The sequence below is a fragment of the Myotis daubentonii genome, chromosome X (assembly GCF_963259705.1).
Source record: "Myotis daubentonii chromosome X, mMyoDau2.1, whole genome shotgun sequence".
Taxonomy (NCBI): domain Eukaryota; kingdom Metazoa; phylum Chordata; class Mammalia; order Chiroptera; family Vespertilionidae; genus Myotis; species Myotis daubentonii.
This window is the reverse complement of record NC_081861.1, coordinates 7,619,413-7,643,324: the sequence shown is the minus strand read 5'-3', so window position 1 is coordinate 7,643,324 and position 23,912 is coordinate 7,619,413. Positions and strand designations below refer to the sequence as shown.

Below are 23,912 nucleotides of genomic sequence, written 5' to 3'. Positions count from 1 at the left end.
GTTTTTCACCACACTCCTGGAGGAAAAAATGAATGTCTGCTGCTGGAGGGGCTAAGAAATATCATATCCTGCCCTAGCCGGTTTGGCTCAGTGGATAGAGCCTCGGCCTGCTGACCGCAGGGTCTGGGTTTGATTATGATCAAGGGTATGTACCTAGGTTATAGGCTCCTCCCTGGCTGGGGCCTAGGTCAAGGCTCATACAGGAGGCAACCAATCAAAGTGTCCCTCTCACATTGATGTTTCTCTCTGTCTCTCCCACACTCTCTAAAAATCAATGGAAACATATCCTCAGGTGAGGGGAACAAAAATAAAGAAATGTCATATCCTATGAAATACACATCTTGAAAATGCCTAAAGAAAGTTGTCATTTTTTCATGGTGAAGGGACTGGAATCTGTGTTGATGAAAACACCTTGGTGACTGCGGTGGCTGGCAGTGGCTGCAACAGCGGGATGACGAGGCTGGCGCCTTCCCCTGATCAGCCCGGTTGCCACCCGCAGAGGGAGGCCTAAGCCGTCAGTAAGACATCCCCTGAGGGCTCCCAGTTTGTGAGAGGGGGTAGGCTGCACTGAGGTAACGCATGCCTGCCACCCCCCCCCCCCCCCCGCACGAATTTCATGCACCAGGCACCTAGTATACAAATCTATATATCTCTATATCTATATCTATCTATCTATCTATCTATCTATCTATCTATCTATCTATCTAGGCTTCACCAGTGGGGTGATGGGGTGGCATACAGGGAGCTATAATATATACATAGTAAAAACGTACTCAGTGTTTTATAAACTTAGAAATGTACAGAAGAAAATTTGTAATTGTGTGTACTCAGCCTTTGGTACACTTTTCTTAGTCTTTACCTCATGCATATTTCTTTATATAGCTGAATGCATGTGGTATTAGGCATATAATTTTGAATCCTACTTTATTTACTTACCATATAAACATCAGTTTTCCCATATTAACTTTACATAATTTTATTAAAAATAACTTCTTTTTATTTAACACTAGATTACCCAAGGAAGTCATTTTGACTGCTTGGGAAATTATGACTCTTATTATTGAATTGAAATAACAGTTTTCATTTTTTTTCGATTACCGTCACATGATAACATACAAGTACATGATAAATTGTCGATATTTGATAAGTTGCAGTTGCTCAATAAGCTAAACTAGTACTTGTTATTCGAATCTTTATGCAGTGATACTTGTTCTAATAAGTTGTTTATTTTATTTCTTTTGCGCCCTAAATTCATGAAAGAAATGTTGAATAGAAGTGAGTTATTGGAAGAGCTAAGGAACATAAGTGAAGAGTGCTCCGATATTATTCTTTCACAATGCAGTCATTTTGACTGCTTTTGGGCAATATAGGTATATACTAAATTTCAGTCTTTCTAGTGTTAATATAATGGTAATATGTCATAAATGTCACAATAACACAGACTTTCATGAGTCAAGTTTGGCTTGAACATGTTCTTTTAAGGATCCCAGGTTACCACAACTTTCTAATTGTAGGTGCTTGATTTTTACTAGATCACAAGATGGAAAGTGATTTTCTTGTGACAGTAATGATAGTAGAAATATTCTAAAACAATTAATTGTGACAACAGAAGAAACAAAAGGAAAGTTGTGAAGAGGTACAGCCCTTCAAGTTTATTCCCTCTTACAAATTCAGGTTCTTGGATTGAATGACCTGTCCTGCTATGTAGCATCAAGTGTTAATAGCCTTTATTCTCATGGCTTTTGGCAAATTCCATGTTTCTTCACTGGAAATCTGTGATGTAGCCAAGAAAATATTGAAAATGTAATGAGAAATTACTTTTCCTATTGTTAAACCTTTTTTATAAAACTATATGAATTAAAATAGTGTGGTAATAACAGTGGAATTGGCCAGTTTCAAGTTTCCAGGAACAGATCCAACACATAAGAATCCTATATAATAAAAGAGAAAAATGGTAATTGGCGTACGATGATACCCTTTTCATTGGCTAATCAGGGCTATATGCAAATTAACTGCCAACTAAGATTGGCAGTTAACTGCCAACAAGATGGCGGTTAATTTGCATATGTAGGCACAATGCAGGGAGGCGAAAGGGAAAGCAGGAAGAAGCCCCCTGCCACTGACAGTGATCGGAAACCCAGGGGGGAGCTAAGAGCTGGGGGGCAGGGCAAAGGCGGCCCTGGGGTCGCCTTTGCCCTGCCCCCCAGCCATGATCGCAGAATCAGGCACCTTTTCCGCCCTGGCCAGTGATAGCAGGAAGTAGGGGTGGAGCCAGCGATGGGAGCTGGGCACGGTCGAAGCTGGCAGTCCCAGGAGCTAGGGGTCCCTTGCCTGGGCCTAAAGCGAAGCCCACGATCGCGGGGCCGCTGCAGCTGCGGGTCCCCACTGCCCGGGCCGGACGCCTAGGCCAGAGGCGTCCTGCAGGGGCAGGGGCGGAGCCTGCGATTGGAGGGTGAAGGGGGTCAACGCCTGAGGGCTCCCAGTATGTGAGAGGGGGCAGGCTGGGCTGAGGGACACTCCCCCCCACCCACACACCCAGTGCACGAATTTCGTGCACCGGGCTCCTAGTTGTATTTATAATAAAGATGACATCAAATTAGCAGAAAAAGGAAATTCCTATATAATAAAGAGGTAATATGCAAATTGACCCTCATGTCACAAGATGGCCGCCACAAGATGGCTGCCCCCACATTGTCACAAGATGGCCAGCAGGGAAAGGCAGTTGGGGGGGGGGGGGGGGCGACCAGGCCAGCAGGGGAAGGCAGTTGGGGGTGATCGGGCCAGCAAGGGAACGGTTAGGTGTCAATCAGGCTGGCAGGGGAGCAATTAGGGGGTGATCAGGTTGGCAGGCAGAGGCTATTAGAGGTGATCAGGTTAGCAGGCAGAGGTCGTTAGGGGTGATCAAGCTGACAGGGGCGCCAGTTAGGAGCAATCAGGCAAGCAGGCAGATGATCAGTTAGGAGCCACAGGGATCAGGCCTAAACTGGCAGTCAGACATCCCCTGAGCGGTCCCAGATTGGAGAGTGTGCAGGCTGGGCTGAGGGACACAGCCCTTCTCCTCCCCCCCCCCCCCGTGCACAAATTTTGTGCACCGGGCCTCCAGTTATTAAATTATTATAACAACTGGCTACCTATTTGCAAGGTAATTAAGGTAGACCCCACCTTGTCACAGTATAATTAAGATCTATTTAAAAAGTTGAATGTTAAAAGCATGAAGCTATAAGCATTGAAAGAAAGTGTAAGTACATGTTTTTATGTTGTTTGGTGTGGGCAAGCTCTTTTCAGGAACAAAGCTAATACCATCAGAGAAGAAATTAATACAATCTTTTGTATTTTAAATACTTTAAATATTTTGAATATTTTTAAATACTGTCATACTATCATACAGTTATCTCAGTTTTGTTATATTTCTCTTATCACCACAGTGAATAATGCATCAATATTTGTCCATATTTATTTTTAATACTTTTGTCCTTTCAATTTTATTACCTATGGATAATTGTTGGAGATAGTGTTCTCCTGAGGCTCTCAAACTGCTGAGAGTGGCTGCAGCCAGTTCACAGGCCACTGCGGGGTCCATAGCTGGGACCAGAGTCTACATGCCTATTACCATGGATCTTTTGGCTTATTGGGCTGGATTCCACAGTTTACACCAAGCATTTAAAAAAAATTTTATTATGGATTTCAAAGAAGAAAGGAGAAGGAGAGAGAGTTAGAAACATCAATTATGAGAGAGAATCATTGATAGGCTGCCTCCTACACGCCCTCTACTGGGGATCGAGTCTGCAACCTGGGCATGTGCTCTTGACCGAAATCAAACCTGGGACCCTTTCTCTATCCACTGAGCCAAACCCACTGGGGCCACAAAGGCATTTTTGTCTGGATGGATGCCCAAATTGTTGTGGTTACAGTAGAGAGCAAGAGACGTTCACTCCTCCATTTGCTATAATTTATTTTTTTGACTATTATAATGTCGTTACTTTAGAAGTCAGATTCTCATCCCTCCCCAGAGTTATTGTTGTTTATACTTTTCTTAACCAGTTTCATAATTCTTTGTTTTGTGTGGTCATTGATGTCTTTGTTCTATTAGCTTAATGGTCAGGGAGTGATTTGCTTTAAACTCTTAGAACAACAACAACAACAAAAAACCTCCCAGTAGTTGCAGGAAGGTTCTGTGTGTATTTTGGTGTCTTCAGTCTTAATACTCAGTATCTTCAACTCTGCCTTAGTCTTCATATCTGGTTTGTGCAGAGCCTGATGGTCAGCCAGAGGTGTATGAACTTGAATCATCTAAGATCTTTTCTGAGAATGTGCTTCGTCTTGGCCTTCCAGATTCCCAGGAATAAAAAGCCCTTATTTCCCAAAGCATTTCACTCCTCAGCTTTTCTTTCCAAGCTGTTCAGTTTATTTATCTTAGTTGTATATTTTGTCCCAGAAAGCAGGGATTAATGCATTTATTCTTGGATGTTTTCAACAGATGTCCAATTCAGCCTTGGAAGAGTTCCAAATTAGGCCAAAAAAATTGTTAGCTCAAATGCTGTTATGAATGCAGGCTGGTTAGTAAGAAGGATTATATGGCTTAGGTTTTGGATATGGAAGCCAATACTAGTGTATAGTTGAGCTATTCTCCCCCATTACCTCAGGGACTAGTAATTATCAATGAGTTTTTAGACTTTGTGGTGTCAGAAGTACAATAGCGGTGATTAGTACAGAGACTTCTCCTTTGCAACTTGCCGAATGTGAGAAATAGAGGAACTAGAGAGCATGTGATTCCACCCTAGTGAGGGAAGTGAGCAGGATGAGTACTGTAGGTCTGATGGGACAAAACTCACCTGTCAGCAGGTATAATAGCAAGCATGTAGAATGCAATTGCTTGCAGTATCTGCCCATGTTCTCCCTAAGTAACATCCTCACAGAAGAGTGAACTTGATCTCATGGGAGAAATTACCTTTAGGCAGATGATCTTGCCTCGAGTCTTAAGTTCTTGCTTTTATTTGCTTCCTCTTTTCACTTGACTTGCATGTCATGTGTCTTTTCTATACTGTGTTCCAGGCAGCCACATATTCTTAAATGTTTTATACACAAAGCTACCTTAAGCACTGTTTAAACATTGCCTTTTCTTTTCTTTTTCCAAGAGCTGGGGTGGAAAGGAGAATGGCTTCGGACTTGCAGAATGTTGCAGAGACTTGCATATGATGGTAAGTTACTCTTTGGGATGTGGGTGTCTTTTGGCTGAGCTGTGTGTGATTTCTATTTGAGCCTTACTTTACAATGAATATATGGTAATAAAGTTGCCACTTCACATCAGGACTTTTGAAGAACCTAAGGTCAATTGAGACATAGTAAACCTCGTCTAGAAATGCTTGCGCCCTCAATGTGCTGGTAGTAGATGAAGAACCTCAGAAACACAGTATATGTTCATAACCAGCTCTTGAGTAGAAAGCTGAATTGGGTGAATCAATTTGAAACTGACGAAAATCCCCAAAAGTGCATTTGCTTGTATTCTCTCACTGGAGCTGTTGGGAACTCTGGACAGTTTGGCATGATTTAAGAATGTTTGAAGAACAGTTCTACCACTAGAGTTAAGAACTTAACATGTTCTGTGTGCTTTCCATGTGCACCCCTCATGCCCTGTCCTGCTCATACCTTTCATCCATGTTTAGGTTATGAGCGCAGGCCATCTCTCCTCTGCTTTGATGTGTTACTGTGGAACCACAAGGCACACTTGGATTTGTTATAACTATTCCGTGCCAAGAAGCAACTATATTTTCCAGCAAGATGTACTACTATTATCAGTTTATCATGTATAGGACAAATAGTTGTGATGAAATTTATTGACTTTTAGCAAGCAAAGGGGCTTTTTTTCTGGTCACAGAAAACAACAAATTAGAACAAATTACTTTTCCCATCTTAGCTGGTATATTTTATTTAGTGTGCATTATGTTGATGGATATTGGATAATATGGGAGGTGAGTGTTGTCTGTTTAATAATCAAAGCTACATAAATCTTACAGGTTATTTAGTTTGAAATTCTAATTTTCTATCTTGAAGTTTAGTTGGTTAATCCTGAATCTTTTTATGTATAAGAAACTTGTTCTTCACACCATGGGCAAAACAGTATGATACACTCTGCTGGGATTTGCATGATGTTTCTTACCCATTTTGGTGCCAGCCTATGTTAAGAAATCACACATGTTTTTAAAGTTTTTTTTATTGGTTTTGAGAGGGGAGGGAGGGGGAGAGAGAGAGAAACACATCTGTGTGAGCACCAAACATCAATTGGCTGCCTCCTTCATGCCCCCTACCAGTGATGAAGCCCACAACTGCTGGGCATGTGCCCTGACTGGGAATCAAACTGGCAACCTTTCAGTGCACAGGTTGACACCCAACCAAATGAGCCACACCGGCCAGGGCACACATCTTTTTACTTATCGATATTTGGCATGTTATGAGACTTTGAAAAATATGTGTACTTGAAAAGAAAGTAATACAAAAACATGTTAAAAATTCTAAGAGTATAAAAGGGTATATAATAATGCATCCCCAGAGGCAACCATTGTTACTGGTTTCTTTCAAGGATATGTTTTAATTGGCATGCTGTTGTGGTCTTACTTTGTTTTGCATGTTGCTTTTATAGAGTTAGACGATTTGTTGTCAGGGTCTGAATTATATTGATTTGGTATCTGCTTGTGTAGAAAAGCAGTTGGATATCATGAGAAGTGGTATAGAGTGATATGGAAGGGAGTGTATGAAGAATTGTGAGGGTATACCCATGAGGCATAGTTTAAATAAAATATTTCAATAGGCAATGATACACAATAAGGTTTCCATAAGTATTTTTTTTCCCATTCTTGAGCTGGTGCCTAGACCCTTGTATTTGTTTTCTTTCTTAGATTCTTATTCATTACTGCTTTGCAGGCTTGCCCCTCTTTTCCCTCTTGAGAATAGTTACAGTCCAAATTGACTAATAATAAGAAATATGAAAACTTTTGGAGCTCTAGGCTCCATCATCCTCATTCTATATTATAAGATGTCTGAGCTCTGCTAAGACAAAGAATGAAGGCACTGTAGCTGTTGACTACAATGCTCATTCTGCTGCCACAATAAGTTGCACAAAGTGGCTAGGACTGAGGGAAGACTTGGGAGAAGATGGTATCTGATTCTTTCATGTGCTTTATACACAGAAATACCCACCCAGTGCAACTACACTACACTTTGAATTCTATGCAGACCCTGGGGCCGAGGTCAAAATCGAGAAAAGGGTGAGTCTCAATCAGACTTGTTCTGATAGAGTCTATGATCTACTGTAACTGGGGTTGACTTTTCTAGAACTCCTCAGTTAAATGAGGGAATGGTTTTGAGCTACATTGCTGCCTTCCCAAGCTAAACATACCTAATAGCTTCTCAAGAATAAGTGTTCATTGTATGCCCAGCTCTGATAGATTTGGATCTTATGTTGGAGCTGCCAAAAACAGGGCTCCTTATATGGGGCGCTGCTATACCTAGTATATTTTTCTTAGTCTCAGTTCCAACATGCAGTGTAATAATCTGGATAGTGATGGCTCGACTTTCTCTATTTAAGCCAGCCTGCAAGAAATCTATATATTTCTCACCAGGGTTCTGCTTCAATTATCTGGTCATTCCATATTCTTTGAGGAGATACAAAAATTCAGTTTGGTTTAGAAGTAGCCTAGTGAATAAGATCTTTTTTCTTTTGCCTACAATATATAACAAAAATAAATAAACTTTCTAGATTAATGGCGCCTTTAAAACAGCTCTAATGCATATTTAAAGAGAAACCATTTTCATGGATTCAGTTTTTGCTATGAATACAGAGGCTGTGAGGATTAAGACAATGAAGATTATAAGGGGACAAGGAAGAATATGAAATGTGTCTGGTTATGTATATTATATTTTCATGCTACTGGTTTCAAAGAAGCTTTCCTGAGAATAGTCTGTATATAAAATGGGTATTTTGGGGAGACTCTAAAGTTATCTTGATTTTTAAGAGGACTCAGGCTTCACCCTAGGGTGACAGCTTGGTTTTCAGACAGCTCTTGCAGTCTTATGGCAGGGAAGCTAAGGTATACAGTGACCCTAACAACTCTCCTATCTTTTTTTATTTCAGACAACTAGTAACACACTACATTATATTCACATAGAGCAACTTGACAAGGTACGAGGAATCTTTGACTGTTGACTATTTTCTTAACATTTGGTTTACTTTTTGTTCCTAACTATTTTTTTTCTAATGTAGATTTCAGAAAGCCCTTCTGAAATCATGGAATCTCTTACCAAAATGTACAGCATTCCTAAGGATAAGCAGGTATGATATGTCCTAAAAATATCTAAAGGGTGTGGATATTATTCATATAGGTTAATGATATGTGCTGGACTAGGAGACACTGTAGCAGAAAGATTTTAATCAGACCATGGGCAAATTAGCTTCTGTAAGCCTTAGTTTCCTCATTTTTTATGAGTTCAACACTTCCTAGGTTTCCTATGAGAGTTAAGTGGTGGTAGTACAACATTTTGGATACCAAAGGAGAACACATTTAGTTATGCTGTCTTTCTGCTCACTGTAATGGTGATAAAATACTTAATTTGATTAATAACAATCAGAACTCTTGCCAAATGTCTCCAGTTTGTTGCCTATCAGTTGGCTTATGTTGGGATAATAGAATTCTATGTGCCTCTGTTTTCTCGCTCCCATTTCGTCAACTGTCCTCAGAGTGGAACTGTTCTGTTTGGCACCTTAGCAAATAGCAACAGTAAACCATTTTACCAAATAGCTCAACAGGTATGTGAGCTCTTAGAAAGTATAGTCAGTCACCTTTTCCATTGATTTCCTAATTTAGGTCTTCTGTCTCTACAGATGCTGTTATTTACACATATACGACTGGCCCATGGCTTTTCTAATCACAGGAAGCGGTTGCAAGCTGTTCAAGCGAGGCTGCATGCAATATCTATATTAGGTAAGAGAATAACACTGTATAATTAACAGGCCCCAGTTAGGCAATTTAGACTTGATTTCCTTTGAACTTCATCTGTCTTTGTTGCTGTGAGGCTTATTATAGTTACCTAAGTGGCAAGTTAAATTGTAAAATTGCCAGCATTCCTAGTGTTCACCATATTCATCATTCTTAAGCTCCTTAATGTTGGATCAGAAAGAGCATAGGATGATTATTGATACATGGGTTCAGTGTTGATTTTTATCTTTTTTGAGTGTTTGAGTAGTCGTCTTCCCTGGCACTCCTCTTGCCATTTCATCTTCCTCTTCTATGGTCTTCAGGTGTATAATTTTGAAATAATTCAGAAAGTATTTGTTAAGTAGTCAATACTCTGCATTTTAATTTTACTGTAGGGTGGTATAGTAGAAAGCACACTAGTTCCCAAATCAGTCCTGGGCTCTTACCCTGACTCTGCAGATTACTAGCCACATGTTTATCTTGTTGGTTTCTATTTCCTCATTTAAATTGGGATGGTACTTATTTTATAGGCTGATATGAGAGTTAAACAAAAGCATGTACAGCACCTAATCGAGGCATGTAGAAGGTATAAAATGGTATCTGCTGTTAATATTGTCAGCTTTTATTATGTTACTACTTGTCCATTCTTTTAAACTATACATTCTTTGATGTGAAAGTCCTACTCTTCTTTTTGTACTCATACCTACCATAACTTCTGGTGTGTTAGTGGGTACTCAGGAAATGCTTATTGAAAACTAAATGTGCTTATGGTAGTTGCAAGAAGGAAGGGGACGGGGGGTAGGTAAAGAAGTATGGAGGGGATAAATGGTGATGGAAAGAGACTTGACTTGGGTTGATAAACACACAATACAATATACAGATGATGTGTAAAATTGTATACCTGAAACCAATATAATTTTATTAACCAATGCCAGGCAGTAAATTCAATTAAAAAAAATGAAACGAAACATGCTTAATCCCACTAGTTTGGTCCAGTGTTATCTCTGTGTGGGGATTCATTGAAAGTGGATTACATGAATTCTCAAGTTTTATGCCAGGATCATGCAAGTTTCTGGCTTAATCTGCGGTAGTGCATAAATTCTGTTCTTTACAGCCTTTTGCTTCCAGTGAAAACAGAAGCATATGATGATGCTAAAATGGAAGTCTTACATCATAAAAAACTCTTCATTCTCTTTTTATACTTCTATTCCCCAGATCTTTGGTCAGGACAACCAAAATCATTAATTGCAGAATCTGTTTGTTAAGTGGGTATTTAGAGCTTATCATATTTGATTTGATTCTCTAGAATTCAGTTGTTCTGCCTACCATTGCTGGTTGGAAGGGAATCCTTACCCAGAACCAGTAGGTGTCAAAAGGTTTCTCATTGGGCAGTGGCTTGACCACTGCCTTCTCGCCTAAAGTATTTATTTCTCCTTTTGCAGTGTATTCCAATGCCTTGCAGGAGTCAGCAAACAGTATCTTGTATAATGGGTTGATAGAGGAATTGGTAGATGTCCTTCAGATAACAGATAAGCAGCTTATGGTAAGTGTTTATTAATATTCTGCTGTGTATTTTAGGCTTGTGTGTATTTATTTGCCTTTTGGTATTTCCCAGGGGTTTAGAATGAACCCCAAGAGAGAATCCTGGCCCGTTTACTTCTTTTTCTGGCTATTTAGCAGCAAAATTGACAAATGCTGGATTTTCAATATTATTCTAAACAGAGTCCCATCTCCCCCAAGCAATTGCTAGTAGAATGACCTAAATTTTAGAATTTCTGATATTAGCAAATTGTTTTAGTAATCTACTTATTTAAAATACATATCTGGCCAGCCGATGTCGCTCAGTGATTGAGGGTTGACCTATAAACCAGGAGGTCACAGTTCGATTCTCAGTAAGGGCACCTGCAGGAGGCAGCCAATCAATGATTCTAATCATTGATGTTTCTGTCTCTCCCTTTCACTTCCTCTCTGAAATCAATAAAAAACATATTTAAAAATAAATAATAAAATATACCATGCTTATCTTCTGTTTTCATAGGAGATTAAAGCTGCTTCTTTACGAACATTAACATCAATTGTACACTTGGAGAGAACACCCAAACTCAGCAGTATTATTGACTGTACGGGAACTGCATCCTATCATGGATTTTTGCCTGTACTTGTACGGAACTGTATCCAGGCCATGATTGGTAAATTTTGATGGTTATTATCCGAGACAACAAGAGGAATCCTGCTCTTTGCTTGTCTGCCTTTGTTTAACATCCTGCTAGCTTAACAATTTAAGTGTATTTTTTCTCTCCCTCTCCCAACCGCCCTTGTAGATCCTTCCATGGATCCATACCCTCACCAGTTTGCCACTGCTCTCTTCTCCTTTTTATATCATCTGGCCAGTTACGATGCTGGTGGTGAAGCCTTGGTCTCCTGTGGAATGATGGAAGCCTTATTGAAGGTGCTCTACTTTATATATATGTATATATATATATATATATATATATATATATATATATATATATGTATATATATATATTGGGGAAATCAGCTGAAAATGTGTGTAGAATTGCAAGTGTGAAATGGTTCACAATGTGAACAAATGGTATAAGAAAGCTTAATCAGAAAATGCTATACTTAATTTTTATAGTTTAGCCTTCTAGCTATCTCATTAACTTTTAAGAGCAACTATCTCCATTATTAAGAATTGGTCATAGTCCAGATGGTGTGATAGTAGGCCCCAGGACTAGTCAAGGCATTGACACATCTTATGACCTTAGGCATGACACTTAAGAATCCTATATAATAAAACCCTAATATGCAAATTGACCAAACGGCAGAACAACAGGTCACTACGATGTTCACTGACCACCAGAGGGCAGATGCTCAAAGCAGGACCTGCCCCTTGTGGTCAGTGCACTCCCACGGGGAGCACTGGTCAGCCTGAAGCCAGGCTTGTGGCTGGTGAGCACAGCGGAGGTGGCGGGAGCCTCTCGTGCCTCTGAGGCAGCACTAAGGAGCAGCAAGCCTGGCTTCTAGTGGAGAGCAGGCCTAAGCTAGCAGGTGGACATCTGCCGAGGGGTCCCATACTGTGAGAGGGCACAGGTCGGGCTGAGAGACACCCCCCCCCCCCCCGTGCACGAATGTCATGCACTGGGCCTCTAGTGTGTGTGTGTGTGTGTGTGTGTGTGTGTGTGTGTATCAATGTCCTTTGTAAGTTTGGTTCTACAGTGGGGCCTTGACTTACGAGTGTCCCGACTAACGAGTTTTTCGAGATACAAGCCATCTCTTGGCCGATTTTTTGCTTTGAGTTGCGAGCTAAAATTCGGGTTACGAGCCAGCTTCAGATACCCCACCGCTAGTTGGCACAGTGAACGTCATAGTGAACGCCACAACATCAGCCCAGCATCACATGTCTGACTCGTTCACTTTTTGATTTGACATATGAGTAATTTGAGGTACGAACTCCGTCACAGAATGAATTAAACTCGTAAGTCAAGGCCCCACTGTATTAATAGGCTTTACTTGGGCATCAGCTTTTTTCTCATGAATATTTTATTTAATCCTGAAACATAATTTATGTCCCCATTACCCCAGGGGCTTGAGCCCCAGAAGTGATAGAGCTATTATTGGGCAAGCACCAAAAATCAAGCACCTGTTTTTTTCCTCCTATACCATTCATACTGCCTCCCTGAGGCCCTAGAGTGCATGGTTCCAAAAGATTACATTATTTGTGGCTTTTCATTTGATTGGTTTTGCCTTTTTCTCTCTCCCTGATAGGTCATAAAGTTTCTTGGGGATGAGCAGGACCAGATAACATTTGTCACCAGAGCTGTCAGAGTGGTTGACCTCATCACCAACCTGGATATGGCAGCTTTTCAATCCCATAGTGGACTTTCAATCTTCATTTATAGACTTGAGGTATTATTACACAAGGAGTACTTTGCATAGACTTACACCCAGTGAGACCTGAGCGTAGAAACTACGCTCATAACTCTAAAGAGCCATCTTATTCCTCTTCTGTTTTTATAAACCAATTTTGTAATCTGCATGCCACATTCTTTCATTATAATTATTTTTAATCCTTGGTATATATGTAGGATTTTCTTACTACTTCTCCCTTGATCATAGCATGAAGTAGATTTGTGCCGAAAAGAGTGTCCCTTTGTGATCAAGCCAAAGATCCAGAGACCCAGTACTACACAAGAAGGAGAAGAAATGGAAACTGATATGGATGGTAATTAACAGTTACTAAGTCAATATTTTTGTGTTTGACATTTAGCTGTCATCCAACCCCAACCCCATTCTTCATCATAAATTTAAAAGTGCACAATTGAGTTGAATATACATTTTCAACAACAAATTTTTTTCTACAGAAATGATGTGCACGTTTTCATGAGGATAATTAGAAAAGGGAGGCACATGGTGTTGGGGACAGAGATGGAAGGTGAAGCATATGGTAGGGCAGCTATAGAGCCTTATAGTCACTCTATGATGTTAATCAGTTTATTTCAAAACTTAATAGCTGTTTTCTTAAGTATTGGTTTATTATCTTCTATTCACACTAAAATGTAAGCTCCATAATATCAGGGTACTGTTTTGTTCACTGCTGTATATCTAGTAGTGCCTGATGGAGTGTATGTGTGTTTGGTTTTGTTTTTATTGATTTCAGAGAGAGGAAGGAAGAGAGAGAAACATAGATCAGTTGCCTCCCGCATGCACCCTGATTAGGGATTGAACTCGCAGCCTGGGTATGTGCCCTGACTGGGAATTAAACCCACCACCTTTTGGTGCACGGGACAATACTCCAACCTACTGAGCCACAATGGCGAGGGCGTGTAAATGTGTTTGGGAAAGAGAAGGGAAATGTAGGCTCTAAAACGGGACTTTCTGAAACTGGCTATTTTGAGAAGGGAAAGGAGAGGTGATGAAAAAGTTGGATAGGGAACAACTTTTAAATTATTAAATGTAAAGCTTAGAAGACCAAATAGTCTTTATCTACATCATGTGTATCCTTTTTTTAACCCTCTCTGCACCCACATGCATAGTTCATAATCATAGTGCCAAAAATAAAAAACTTTTCCAAACTAGTTTTCTTATAATTTAAATTAATCTTAGCTTGATGCCCCAGGTTGTTAGTATATGTATTTGTTACTATGCTTATAGTACAGTTATTAGAATTTGTAATGCTGTCATTCTTGACACTAAATGTCCATAGACTGTCATTCCTTTTTTTCTGAACATAATTACCTATGTGCATTTCCGTCCCTTAGAAGCCCCTTTATCCAGTTTCTATCTCTAGTCTATTGTTGGGCAAGCTGGTATTTGAGTTAATGGGTGAGATCCCAGAGTGTTGATTAAAATGTCACATTTAAATGGTGTGGTATTGAAGACTATTTAAAGAATCACTGTTGGTTAAAATCAGTGGTTATCAAACTTTAGTAAGCAGAGGAATAATTTAAAGTGATTGATAAAGATTTAGACCCCTATCTAAAGTGCTCATTTAATTCATTAAGTTTGCAAGTGAAGAGCAGGAAATCTGCCTTTAGCAACCAACCCAGGTGATTCTCATAGAGAAACATTTTTATTAAATGAAAAGCAGTTTATAAAATCATGAGTTTGTGCTTCCTTTATTTAAGTAGGCTCATGTATGTATGTTTGTATGTGTATAAAAAAGATTGGAAAGAAGTACTTCAAAATGTAAACAATGGTCTATTACTAATGGAGATTTATTATATTTTATTATAAATTGTAAGAAGTAATGTATTTTGTACTCTATTAATTAAAATTATTCTATTGAAGTCTATAAAGTAAAAATGAATGCTCCTACTCACCATAACTACTATTTGGGTGTAGTTTTTTCCAGATTGTTTATGCATAATCAAGTACATGTTTACATAGTATATTGTTTTTTAAATGGGAAGATGAGATGATTAACATACTCAACATTGTACATTCAGTGTATCATAGGCAGTCTTTCATATAAGTATGTATTGATCAATAAGTATTAATGCTTTTTATATTCATTAAGTTACCCTTCCAACAAGCTCTACCTACTATCTACTATTATCCATCAGTAGTATATGAAATTGCATGTTTCACCACTATTTTTCTCCCAAATTTTGTGGTTGAGGAATATTGAAGCACAACTTTTATATGATTATTTTTAATTTCCATGTCTTGAATAAGTAATGTTGTTAAATACGTTTCTATTTATTTGTGGAAAGTTTGCATTTTCATGTTGAATTTCAATATCTTCTCTATTTTGATATCATTCATCTCGTGTTAATGGAAAACATTTCTCAGGTGATCTTTCTTTTGGGTGGTACCTTTTATTCTAACTAGTTTCTTTATTATAACTTTTGCTTAGTTGCAGATGTGACTATGGAAAATAGTCCGGGATCATCCACCTCTATAGAGAACCGTCTGGATATTGAATTAAGGACATCAAGTTCCAACAGCAGTACTACTATATGCCCTGGTCCCCGTCCAGGTACAGACGGGGACACATAGACACACAATCTTTCACACTGATTGGATTACTTGTAAACACGGGTGATTTGGGAGGGGGAGGAGGAGCTTGAGTGGTATATTTGAAAGATTGCTTCTTATGACTGAATGTTACTTTGTCATTCTGATGTTTATTTTCTTATATTAACATTTATTTCATAGCATTTTATAGCTTTCTCAGGATCGTATATAGGTTATTTTATCACAAAAACTGTGGTGGAGGGTACATATCTAAAACAGGAAGTGGGGATCAGAGAGCTAATATTTTTATTTCATAATTTTTCTTTTACTTTTTTTTTCTTTTTAATCTTATTTATTGAAAGTATTACTTCTGTACCTTTTCTTTTTTACTTTGGGCTTTGAACTTTATCAGTTTTATGCAGTCCATGGTGATTTATTTTTCCAATGTTTTAAAGCTTAGGTAAGTATGCTTTCCAACATCCAGAGATATCACCACAAATGTTTGTTAGTGTTGCTATAGTGTATAAGGGTCTCTTAAAAATTTGTTTTATGTGCCTGCTCACTGGGGTCTAATGGTGAACCCAGTATAATCCTCTTTCTCCCTTGCTAGGAGTCCAGTGTATTCCACAACGAGCAGCCCTTCTCAAATCCATGTTGAATTTCCTCAAGAAGGCTATTCAAGACCCAGCTTTCTCAGATGGCATACGACATGGTATTTAATTCTAGATATCTTCTTGGAGGGTGTTTGATTTTCTCAAAGATTGGTCCTTTTCATAGTCTGAAGCTACTCTTTTATAAGGCAGGCTTTGGGAAAGGCCATGCCATTTTGAATAGCTTTTAGTCATTTCATGTCACTTTACCCAAATCTAAGGGTTGTTTAGCAGTTTTCATAATCACCTATGTTTTCCTTTACCAGCTTTTGACTCTGTACTCACTTCCAACTTTCTGAGTTCTTTTATTCTTTGCTTACTTTGAAAAGGTTATTGCATGGACAGGGAATAAATGACATTATATGGGGAGGAAAGACGTAGAGGCCAATGGATTGGAATCAGCACAAACTTTGTTTACCACAGTGTGTTATATGTAATGTATTGCTCCATCATCCCCAACCATTAAACTCCTATTGGACTGATCATATTCTCCTTAATATTCACCTTTCTCTTAGTGATGGATGGTTCTCTGCCTACCTCCCTGAAACACATCATCAGCAATGCAGAATACTATGGCCCATCACTTTTTCTCCTAGGTAAGTGGAGTTGATGTTTCGTTATACCAAGCTGCACTAACCTAGCAGAATTCTCTGTGTTTTCTATTCTAACAAGAATTGACTATCTACATGTGTGATTATATGTCTTTCTAGTTAGTGGTAAAATATAGAAAGATCAGAATTCAGTTTCAAATATCCATTTTTCAGATGTTAAATATACCTTCTATAACCACTGTATTGTGAGTCATTTGTAATAAGTAGTAGTATTTACATTTGGCTTTTTGTGCTGTACTTACACTTCAAGTGTAATAAGAAGTGTGTCATTATTCGGTGGTTAGTCCCTAACTTTGGTCTGGAAAATCCAATCAGAATGGTTTTCATCCTCAGAATTGAATGTCATACCTTTAAGCTATAGTACAGAAAATTGTTTCTCACTGTAGAAAATGCAGTTTTAGATGCTGTGGGTACTTTCTAGTTATTTGCAATTTTATATTGGCACTGCTTTGTGTATTCCTGCTGTTTAAACTTCATTTTTATTAACTGCCATTTATTCAGTGCCATACATATTCAGGACAATACATGAAACACATTGGCTTTTAGAATTCTCCTTAAAACTGTAAAGGAATTTAGTGAGAGGTATAAAAATAGAAAAACCTCCTTGTACCAGTAGCAGTTATTTTTTAATACTTTGGGGTATCTGGCAGGAGTAGTTTTTGATTACCACAACTTAGATACTCCCTTGCTGAAACAATTTAAGATCCTATATAATAAAGAGCTAATATGCAAATGGTCATCACGCCCTTGCACCGGGGCCAGGGGACCTGACGCAGGGCCTGAGGACCTGAGACCAGGCCAGGGGATCTGAGGCTGCGCCTTCCTGCCCAGTGTCGGGCAGGGGACCTGAGTGTGCTCCCTCCCTGCGGGGCTTGACTGGGGTAGGGCTGGCCAAGTCTGGGTCTCGTGCAATTTCGAGGTGTGTGCGGGTGGGCGGGGACTTGAATCTGGGTCCCGCGGCACACCCCAGACTGACAGGAGGGAGATTTTCATATACATTTTACTAATTTTCTTTCATCTCTGACACTTCTATTATAGTGAAAGAGCAAATAGCAATATTAAAATATTTCCTCTAATTCCCTTTTAATGTGCATGAATTTTGTGCACCAGGCCACTAGTTTTTATATAATTTTCTATCCGGTGACATTGCTGAACTTACTTAGTAGTTCATAATTTTTGTTGTTGATTTCTTTAGATATTCTACATAGTTTTGTCATCTGCAAACAGTTTTACTTCTTTATAATCTTTATTTTTTTATTTGTTTTGTTGTGTTAATGAATTGGCAAAGATTTCTGATACAGGGTTAAATGGAAGTGGTGAGAATGGACATCTTTATTCCTGAATTTGGGGGAAAGCATTCTGTATTTCACCATTAAGTTTGAGGTTAGCAGAAGATTTTGAGTTGAAGGTTTTGTTCCATTTTATTAGGTTGAGGAAGTATTCCCTTGTGTTATAGCAGTTCCGCCTCGACATGGAGAGACTCCTCCCAAGGTTAGGTTCAGAGGACAACACTCACAACAGTAGTACATTGGTATGATCAAGAAAAAGATTTGTTAAACCGATTAAGTCCCAGGTCAGGGGGCAGGGAAGGATGAATTTGTCTGGGAGAGAGCCCATAAACAGAGAGAGAAAAACAAGTTCACAGGCCTTTTTTTAATAAAGGGGAAGTTTAAAAGAGGCTGCAAGAGAATATAAGTGTTTATGGGTTAGGGATGGAGAGCAGGTAAGCCCTCTCAGGATAATGTAGGAGGTAGGAAATGAGACTGAGAAAACTAAAACAAACCATCAGTAGAGGTCAAAATTCCTTTTCTAGAGTCTGAATTCATCCCTGACATTTGAATTAGCATAGCAACTTCCCAGGTTTCTTACTAAAAAATTTGTACTTGAGAGAGACCAAATTTGCAAAGCCAACCCAAAATAATTAGGCCAGCAATTATTATTTTAGGCCCATAAGTAATAGTGTAGAGCAGGGGTGGGCAAACTTTTTGACTCGAGGGCCACAATGGGTTCTTAAACTGGACTGGAGGGCTGGAACAAAAGCATGGATGGAGTGTTTGTGTGAACTAATATAAATTCAAAGTAAACATCATTACATAAAAGGGTAGGGACTTTTTTTTTTTTTTTTTTTTTTTTTTTTTTTTTAGTTTTATTCATTTCAAATGGGCCGGATCCTGCCTGTGGGCCGTAGTTTGCCCACGGCTGGTGTAGAGCCTTCAAATCCAGGCAGAAGGAGATGGCCAGGGGAAAAAATGAATAGGGGGCGAGGAGAGTCTGAGAATATCTTGGGGTATTTTAGTAATATGATTGGCTGTTTTGGTTTGTTGTTTTATTTGTTGAACTATTCTATATATCTTTCCTGTATTATTGAACCACATGTAGCAGGAGGTCCTCTTTAAGGCATAAGCTCCACTTTGACATATTAGTGGCTATTTTAATGCCAATCTGTTGTCAACTATCAGAGCAGTTAGACTGTGTTATTCCTCATTAAGGGCTTCTAAGGCCTGAGTTGTTTGGTTTATGAGTTGTGCCATTGTCTGGGTAGCCTCTATGACAGTGATGGCGAACCTATGACATGCGTGTCAGAGGTGACACATGAACTCATTTTTTTGGTTGATTTTTCTTTGTTAAATGGCATTTAAATATATAAAATAAATATCAAAAATATAGATATTTGTTTTACTATCATTGCAAATATCAAAAAATTTCTAGATGTGACACTCACCAGAGTTAAGTTAGGGTTTTTCAAAATGCTGACACGCCGAGCTCAAAAGGTTCGCCATCACTGCTCTATGAGGTGAGTCTCTTACAAAATTAAAAATACCTACATTTGTGCCTGTTACACCAGAGGTGGTGATGGTACCCAATATAAGTAAAAAGATAGCCCAATGCTCCCTTTTGTGGTAAGACTTGATGAAAGAACTAGAATTTCTGGTTAGATCTAGGAGGCTGTGGGTGTTAAATATCCATAGGAAATAGCTCAGAGTGTCGGGGTTAAGAAGGGTGTGGTTGGTGGAAGTGAGTGTATGACCTTGCTGAGCAGGAGTTGTGTCACTGGAGAACTTGTAGTCCAAGGGGTTTGGAGAGTGGGAGGTTCTGCTGTCTAAATCAGCAGCCACCAATCTTTTGGACCTCACGGTCCACCAGTTGGCAACCACTGGTCTAAATTATGTAGGCCATATATGCCAGGGCAAAATGGTCTCAAAGGGGGGAGATTATTTCATTGTAGTGTTCACTCAATTTGTGGGGGAGGCTGGGAAGAGAATGAGGGCAAGTCACTAAGGAAGTGGATGTCCTGCAACAATTTCATGCTGAAACCCACCAAATAAAGATTCTGTCCCCTCCTCAATCCTACCTCTAACTCTTATACCACATTTATTTACCCAATTATATTCTCTCTTAACATCCTAGCTGCCTTTTCTTCACTCATTTCCTGTCTTTTCATAGGGTTAGTTATTGGTTTTAATCATTCATTCTTTTTACCTACAGTTTCACTAAATTATACTTTATGTTAATGTTTTCTAGCTTATCTTTTGGTTACTTTTTAATTAATGCTGTACTATTTCCTCTTGAGTAGAGTTTTGCCATATTCTAGAAGCATTGATAGACTGTACAGCACAGTTCTAAGTATGCTATTGTCAAAAATTGGTGTCATTAGTACCAAAGGACTCCTAACAATGCTGATGATATTTTTATGTTGTTGAAAAGGCTTTTTAAGAATACATTTTGTCCATTTTTATGAGTTACCCCAGCAAACCACCCCCTGCTTCATCTTAGTTTTTTTTCCTGCTTAAGCTGACAAAAATTGGTGTGTTTATATAGATGGTGGTACATGTATTTAGTGGAATAGTATGCAGTCATTCAAACTGAATGAGTAATGACAGGGAAAGATAAAGGAGATTATTATGGTGTATATTACAATTAGAAAGAAACAAGTTATATACAATATAACATCTTCTTGCGTAAAATTATATATATTTAAGGTGTACAACAGTATGTGATAAAGTGAAATGATTTCTATAGTCAAGCTAATTAACATATTATGTAGTTACCTTGTTATGTGATGAGAACACCTGAAATCTAATCTATTAGCATATTTCCAGGATTCAGTACATTATTATTCAGTAATTCAGTGTTATTAACTATAGTTGTCATGCCTTACATTGCCCATAAAAATCTTGAAGGCTAGTCACTAAATTCTTAATAATGATTAATCTCTAATGAGTAGTACTGGCAACTTTCATGGTAGGAACAATTATTTAGATTGTTGTGCATTTAGTATTGTGTTTTTTTGTTTGTTTTATTTTAGCCTTTCAAGTTTTCCTTTTAATACCTGTGAAGAATCTCTGTATCTCATATTTCTCTCTCTCTTTTTTTTTTAAGCTACTGAAGTGGTGACTGTGTTTGTATTTCAAGAACCATCACTGCTCTCCTCACTCCAGGACAATGGGTTAACAGATGTCATGCTGCATGCACTGCTTATCAAAGATGTGAGTTCTTTCTGCTGCTCTGTAAAGAATATTCCATGTATAACCCTCCCTGCAAAACACACAGACACAATTGATTAGTCTTATAGCATGAAAATCCTATTTCATGTCTTCTGTATGTGCTATTGAAACTAATTGTAACCTGATTATCAAGATCTGTGTGATACCCCTGATCAATGTTTTTCTTAGCATCTACACCTGAACTCTTTTAGATGTCTTCAGACTCACTTTACCTTCTCTCTAGGTTCCTGCTACTCGTGAAGTCCTTGGTTCCCTCCCAAATGTATTCAGTGCACTCTGCTTGAATGCACGAGGTCTTCAGTCATTTGTACAGTGTCAGCCCTTTGAACGTCTCTTCAAAGTTCTTCTGTCTCCAGATTACCTCCCAGCCATGCGGAGGAGGAGGAGTTCTGACCCCCTTGGTAAGTCACCAGGATTTATCTTAAAACTAGAGGCCCAGCACACGAAATTCGTGCATGGGTACAGTCCCTAGGTCTGGCCTGCGATCAGGGCCATCTTCCCGAACTGCCAGCAGCCAGCACTCCCCCCCCCCCCACACACACACACATGCACTGGCGGTTCCCTGTTTGCCATCAGGTGATTGGTTCCTGACAGCTGGGGAAGTGACCGAGAGGTTGGTTGTTTCTGCCCCCTCCCCAGCCCTGCCCATGCCGCAGGTGGCCATCAGGCGATCAGAGCCTGCCAGCTGGGGAAAGGGACCAAGAGGTGGCCAGTGCACCTCATAGTGACTGGTCCAGTGGTCATTCTGGTTGTTCTGCCATTAGAGTCAATTTGCATATTACCCTTTTATTATATAGGATAATCGGTTGCTGTTGTTCCAAAATTTTAGATGATTCAAAGTCACCAATTGGCAAGGAAGCTCTTCCTTGACTTCACATCATTTCTCTGGCTAGGTGTGCTAAGCCTAATGGGAATTATCATCATACCTGAAATTGCAGGTAGAGAGGAATACTTCATCCTTAGTCTCTGCTTATAATATTTCCCTGCTTCTCAACAGTTCACTCTTAAATGTACCATCACGGTGCTGGTGAAAAATGGGTATTAGAGATCAGCAGTAGATTTCTAGGTCCACCATCTAGTCTGTAGTAAGAGGACATATGGAGTCCCAAGGTGTTGATCTTGGTAATCTGTTCTGATATTCAAGTCCCTAAGATAGTCATAAAGAGTTTTCTTTCTCAGTGTATTTGAAACCAGTTCATTAAAGAATAGAAAGAAGGTAAGGCTCCACAAAGCATCCAGTTTTTAAAAATGTGCTTTATGCTTCCAGTTACCACTGTAGTATTCTAGCTGCTATCATTCTTTTTTTTTTTTTTTAATCCTCACCTGAGGATATTTTTTCCATTGATTTCTACAGAGAGTGGAAAGAAGAGAGGAGGGAGAGAGAGAGAAGCATGAGGGAGACACATTGATTAGGTTGCCTCCTGCATGCCTTCCAGGTGAACCTGTAACCAAAGTACATGCCCTTCGGTCCACGGGCTGACACTCTAACCACTGACCCAAACTGGCTAGGGGATAGCTGCTATCATTCTTTACCAGGGCAGCCAGAGGGTTAATGGTTATGCTCCTTTCTTTTCTCTTTACTCCGCAGTAGTAGTTCAGACCTTGGCAGATTGCCAGGGTGGAATATGGCATACCTGGGCACTTTAAAATATGTTTACTGGACTGACAGTGATTCCTTCCTCCTCCCCAGTGATTTGGTTGCCAAGGTTTGTGTGAATTCATTCAAGAAATCATGACATTAGAAAATTACAGCAAAACTCATTTTCTTCTTTTCTCCTTATATTGGCACAAAAATTAGGTCAAGCCCTATTTTCTTCAGTCTAACAGTTCACTTTTTGCTTTTAAGGGGATACTGCATCCAACCTGGGGAGTGCTGTTGATGAGCTTATGAGACATCAGCCCACCCTCAAAACGGATGCAACAACTGCCATCATTAAGGTGAGAAGTGACCATGGGCATGAGACAGCATTGAGGGGATAACTTTTAGAAAAAGGCTTGGCCTGCTGGAGATCGTTTGGACTCTTAGACTGTGCCTATAAGAAAGAGGGTTGTGTCTGCCTCATTTTCTTCATGTCCCTGGGTTGGTCGTTTGCCCATTCCCCCCATAAAAAAAGTCACTTAATATTGCTTTCTAATACAGGGTGGGACAAAAGTAGATTTACAGTACCCAAAACATTCTTGTATTATTATTTATTATCATTATTATTATTTTTTTAATATATTTTATTGATATTTTACAGAGAGGAAGGGAGAGAGATAGAGAGTTAGAAACATCGATGAGAGAGAAACATCGATCAGCTGCCTCCTGCACATCTCCTACTGGGGATGTGCCCGCAACCCACGTACATGCCCTTGACCGGAATCGAACCTGGGACCCTTCAGTCCGCAAGCCGACGCTCTATCCACTGAGCCAAACCGGTTTCGGCTATTTATTATTATTATATTGTTTTTCATACGAACAACTGTAAACCTATTTTTCCTCCCTCCTGTATAGGAGATGAGCAAGTTGCTAAGGCCTAGCTTCTGTTTGTAAAAGCATATTATTCTTCCTAATCTTTGTTTCTTCCTTTTTTTCCTCTCCCTTCCCCCCCCCCCCCCCCCCCAATTTATGAGTCCTGCCAGTTCCCTGTCAGGATTGTTGAGACTAGTATATGAGTTCTGGTGCTTAGTAAATTAGGACATGCACTCAGATCAGTCAGTCCCTTAACAGCCATGTGA

At 39.3% G+C, this 23,912-nt stretch overlaps 1 protein-coding gene across 2 annotated transcripts in view; it reads left to right on the top strand.

Annotated features, from left to right (window-relative positions):
- Positions 1-23,912, top strand: part of HUWE1 (HECT, UBA and WWE domain containing E3 ubiquitin protein ligase 1) — a 150,475-nt gene that overhangs the window by 46,490 nt on the left and 80,073 nt on the right. Inside the window, exons 7-22 of one of the 2 annotated variants that reach the window (XM_059679143.1) lie at positions 5,136-5,198; positions 7,185-7,262; positions 8,129-8,176; positions 8,258-8,326; positions 8,876-8,975; positions 10,412-10,512; positions 11,008-11,158; positions 11,291-11,418; positions 12,738-12,878; positions 13,089-13,194; positions 15,328-15,450; positions 16,039-16,140; positions 16,594-16,674; positions 21,070-21,176; positions 21,418-21,595; positions 23,041-23,132. In XM_059679143.1, coding sequence (XP_059535126.1) covers positions 5,136-5,198; positions 7,185-7,262; positions 8,129-8,176; positions 8,258-8,326; positions 8,876-8,975; positions 10,412-10,512; positions 11,008-11,158; positions 11,291-11,418; positions 12,738-12,878; positions 13,089-13,194; positions 15,328-15,450; positions 16,039-16,140; positions 16,594-16,674; positions 21,070-21,176; positions 21,418-21,595; positions 23,041-23,132 — 1,668 coding nt within the window. Of the gene's footprint in view, positions 1-5,135; positions 5,199-7,184; positions 7,263-8,128; positions 8,177-8,257; positions 8,327-8,875; positions 8,976-10,390; positions 10,513-11,007; positions 11,159-11,290; positions 11,419-12,737; positions 12,879-13,088; positions 13,195-15,327; positions 15,451-16,038; positions 16,141-16,593; positions 16,675-21,069; positions 21,177-21,417; positions 21,596-23,040; positions 23,133-23,912 lie in introns of both variants that reach the window. The other variant, XM_059679142.1, reaches the window with a different exon arrangement.